Genomic DNA, 4928 nt, shown 5'->3' on the forward strand with positions numbered 1-4928 from the left:
TATTTATTCGATTGCTTTTTTCCCTTAATTAAGATTTGTTTAATCCTCGTTAAAAACAAATTGTTTAATTAGTTATGTAAGTGACAACTTACAATCACTATAGCTGGAAATGGATCATTTTTCTAGCTAGGAAAGTTGGAACAATTTAAGGTGCACTTAGAAATGTTTTTAAAATGACTAAAAATATTTTTGATGAAAATGTTTTTGAAATCAAATCCATAGTAAAAATTTCAAGTGGAACCTAAAACAGCACTTAAAAGTGTTTCCTGCTAGAAGTGCATATCTGGTGCTTTTGGACCCAAAATCAATTTGACCATAAGCTTTCAGTCATTTTGAAATGCACTTACAAACACACCCTTAAACTAAAGGGCTGATAGTGCTAGTAAAATGAACGAACCAGCCACTGATGTAATTCATGCAAAGTCTGGTATCCTAAACTAAGTTACCAATGACGTTGATAACGCAATCTAGCTAGGGCAACAAATAAGAACATACATTTCTTTGATACATTTACTTGACCATTTTCCTTCCTCAAACAAACCAAACTAGTGAGATAATAAAATCAAGTGTTGGCAGACAGGATTCTCACTGCGTATAATACAACTGCTAACATAATGGCTCAACACAAGAAGCCAATAGAACTCGCAGTGCTACCATCTACAATTTCATATCTCGCCAGTTCCAAGAGGCTGCCTTGATCTATCACCAGAAGCCCAGGCTCGATAATCCCTCACAAGCTGCACAAACCACGATATTAAAACCAAATGACCCTCTCCAACATACAGTATAAGAATTACGATATTGCAGTAAACCCTAATGCTGATCTTACAATTTTTATGAGCAAATAGGTAACCATTGAGTTTGAGTTTATGAGGTTATATAATCAAATGCTACATGAAATGCAAAAACGCCATTTCAGTTTGCATGGGAAACCCGGCCACGCTACATATCCTGCTCCACTCTAAATATCAAATTTCAAAGGCAAGTTTTGAGAGGTTTTTGAGAAAGCTGTTCACAAGATTTACTATATGTGAAGACAGCCCAAGAACATACAACATCATGCGTCAACTCTTAAAGCAGAAAACTTATGCTCAACTCACCCATAAAAAATTAAAGAAAAAAGCTAGCAATCCACGTAGAGAAAGAAAAGGTTTGAACGTATTGTAATTTACCTATCTAAAATGGAAAAATTTCAAGATGATTTTATTTTTCCTTCCAATCTAAAAAGTGCAATAAATACTTCAGAGGCCATGGTTACATATGTTACAAAAATCATTCGAAGAAAATACAAACAGAAGAACAAACTGAACAAACAGCATTGAAGAAATGTCCACTAACCTGTGACATAAACCTGGGAAGCATAATTCTTAGTACTTGTTCAAGGACTTGGGTCCCAGATGATTCAATAGCTTGCACTGGGATTGCACGAAATGCAAAAGGAATCTCAATGCTAACCTAAATTTCACAAAACAATCCACATAAGTTCCCGGACATAGTAAAATATCAACAAGCATAGTTATGCAGCAATCAAAAAAGATTTTATGCCACCTCAATGACAGTATCTGATTTGAGTTCTTGTCGTGAGGAGTTGGTTTGGTTGCTAGCACACGATATTTGGTTCACCATAAAAGCTGCATTCCCATACCAAATCAATGTCAAAGAACTCCTGAAAAAGCATAAATCAAATGACTCAACATAATGATTGACTTCTCTAGTAGAAAAGAAACTCTTAATAGCAATTTTTTGAATCGCCTGGAAAGAAAACCAAATTCAATTGCACACTACCACAGCCACCATCCTTGTGCAGTCATTGGCACAGCCTGGCAGCTGTGACAACTGTGCAAAAGCAAACATACAAAGAAAATTTGTGCAGACGAAATTTATAGGGTGGTGCTATCCACACACCCCATTTTCCTTCCACACACCCTCTGTTCATTTCTGTCCTTTGATCCTCTTCAATTCATTCGACCTATGGTAAAAAATTGACAGGAGTATGGGGAAGGTTAAAAAAAGGTGTGTGGATAGCACCACCCAACTTATACAATAGATAACCACAAATAATCACTTATCCATTCTCAAATCTATGAAAAAGATTGGAAATTGGTTGTCGTAGAAGGATTCAAAGGGGCGGTAGTGCTGGAATAGAAATACTTGGGTGTGCTGGTATAGAAAATTTTAGAGTGTCAAAGACCAGAAAGCCCTTGCTTATAAACCCCTTATGCTCTCTCTCTGTCTCCACCAACTCTACCACCGATAAAAAATGGGTTCTCACCATTGGAGTAGCCTCTGATCATTGAGTACTAGGTGGAGACCAAGACCCATGTCTATATCTACCTGTCACTCCCACTATGCTTCTCTCTCCTCCATCCAATTCATTTTCCCATTACACATCTACGATTCTCTCAATAGTTTTCTTAAATGACCTAACTTAGAAAAATCCTCTCTCTATGCAACTCTAACTCTCTCACTGAATTGGAGTCGATCCTGACTAGTTCTAGGTTAAATCTCCAATCGATTTGAGTTTGTCCTTCCTTTTGGGGATCTTCTTGCTTGTGACTGCTTAAGTTTTAGGTTTTGCTGATAGTAACATTGTGGATGGTGGTGAGTGGAAAATATCAACAATATTAACAATACTGTGAACATATAGACGGCATATTGAACATATATCAATAACTATAGCAACACATTTTGACAATATCAATTACCATTATCAACAACATTGTAAACATATGGACGGTATACCTACATTATGAACATCCTATCAACAATATCTACCCTATATATCAATACTATATCTATGATATCTACACTAAATCAACACTAAATCTATGTAGGGGTACTTTAGACATTTCACTCCTTCAATATTATGTTGTTCGTGCAGTTCATGTCAATATTTCTATTTCCACAATCAGTAATTGTAATGTTTCTATAACGGCCAATTTCCCAAAAAGATTAAGCATCAAAGCACACGGAGGGTAAATAATTAGATTCCAATACGGAGGGGTACACACACACACACACACACACACACACCCACACATATAGATTTGTAAACAGATCCGTACAAAGACCTCCACAAGCTTAAGCATCAATGCACCCACTTCAGTAGTAGATGCATTACCTTTTCAATTCAAATGTGAAAAAGATTATTTGTCGTCAATGCACCTTACCAAAGAAATAGATAAGGATACAAATCAGTTATCAAACTGATCCAAGTTTAAGCTCAACTCGGTAAGTTTAACAAGCCCAAGGTCCGCTACTCTTAGCTTGTCAGGCCTAGGAGACACTAAGGGCTGAACAATTCTACCATTACATACTTGAGTCATACTCTACCATTACATACTTGAGTCAATATATTCCAAATTGACATCCAGAATTTGTAATTTTACCAATCTCACAATGATTGAATCAATGAAAAGAAAATAAGAGGAACACCTCTTTTTACCAAAAGTGCAACCATCCAGTTTGTTTCCTCCCTAGTAAATACTTATCCCAATATTTACTTCCGACCGTGCCTCGACAAATTCAAAATTCAGTTATTTACATCCCACCGTGCCTTAACCAATTCAAACCTAGACATTTGAGCTCAAATGATCTTGAGCTTGGTTATGCACATACCCAACCAAGGTCCAACAAACACAATTCTTTCATTGTTACTTAATAGAAGAACTTTGTGACACATCAAAAGGTTAGAGGGTAACTGGTAAAACTGCAAATGAACTCAATTCTTCATTGTTACTTAATGATAGACTATAGTAGGTACTCATCAGACCACGAATTAGTTAGTTAACCATAAAACTTGGTCTGTTTCTTGTGAAACAACTGGTTGGAATTAAGCAGGCAATCTCAGATTACTTTTTTGTAGCTCAGTGATAAGATTTTTCCACAATAACCCAATTAGAGTGCACTTAAATGTTTTGAGCCCTAAAATGTAGTTTTCAATATTGAAGCAGTACAGCTATAGCAACTTGCCGAAATCTCATCTCTAAAAATAGTACGGCTACGGTTCTAATTGTTTCAAAACAGAAGCCTTACATATTCTCATTCTTCATATACCATGAGATTAAGTAAACATTTTCTCACCGTCAAACTTGTCATTCTGCGCAACTGCAATCGGCGAACCATCCAGCTGTAAGCAAGAAACAGAAGCAAAAGGGCTCATTAAATATTCACAATTCAATTCCATTCAATTCAATTCCTTCCATTGCGCTTACGGATTAGTAAACGTGCCATAACGAAAATGAGACAGTTACAAACACAAACACACGCACCTTGCAGGACAAGAGCTTAATGCAACATCCATTGGGCTGCTCTTCGACTTTAACAAGAAGAACAGGGCAAACCTCAAATGCAAAGAACTTGAACCTATACACATAGCACCTGAATGTATTCGCATCCACTCTCTCGATCCTCTCCGCGTCCAAAACCGAGTACTGACTCGCCGGCAAGCTCATATACTCACCTGAAAACCCAACAACCACAAAACCCTAATTACACGAAATCAAAAAAATTCGTCGAATATTGAGAAATCAAAGCAATGATATTGCATGGAAAGAATCCGAAACATCATTCTAACACTACTTAGAGGACGCTGGAGCTGCGGAACCGAGACGGACTCGGTTCGGCGGGCGACGAATCGGGCTTTTGGGGTCGAATTGGCCGAAACGCGAACCGAAAGGACATGGTTGAGCTTGAGGAGTCTCGGAGACGTACCGGTCCTGTGGCCATCGTAGGGACACGAAATCGAACCGAATTTTATAGAGAATGAGCTCAGTGCCATCTTCTCTGTTTTTATATATGAACAAATATTTTTTAATTTTTCTTTTCCCCAAAAAGTAGGGAAAATAGTTGTATACAAGGCAGAGGAAGAGGAAGAAGAAGAAGCAGCGGTTGGGTTGGGTGGAGGATAATAGGATAACACAAAAAAT

At 37.4% G+C, this 4928-nt stretch overlaps 1 protein-coding gene across 1 annotated transcript; it reads right to left on the reverse strand.

Moving 5' to 3' along the window:
- Positions 1 to 472: 472 nt before the first annotated feature.
- Positions 473 to 4928, reverse strand: LOC103951706 (uncharacterized protein SYNPCC7002_A1590). Its single transcript, XM_009363154.2, has 6 exons — positions 4582 to 4928; positions 4272 to 4462; positions 4084 to 4129; positions 1549 to 1631; positions 1339 to 1455; positions 473 to 737 (listed from the first exon to the last, which is right to left on the reverse strand). Exons 1-6 carry the CDS (start codon positions 4778 to 4780, stop codon positions 666 to 668), a joined length of 708 nt encoding a protein of 235 aa, XP_009361429.2. The 5' UTR covers positions 4781 to 4928; the 3' UTR covers positions 473 to 665.

This window comes from the organism of the source record quoted next, unplaced genomic scaffold (genome assembly GCF_019419815.1).
Source record: "Pyrus x bretschneideri cultivar Hongxiangsu unplaced genomic scaffold, Pyrus_bretschneideri_v1 Contig24, whole genome shotgun sequence".
Taxonomy (NCBI): Eukaryota; Viridiplantae; Streptophyta; class Magnoliopsida; order Rosales; family Rosaceae; genus Pyrus; species Pyrus x bretschneideri.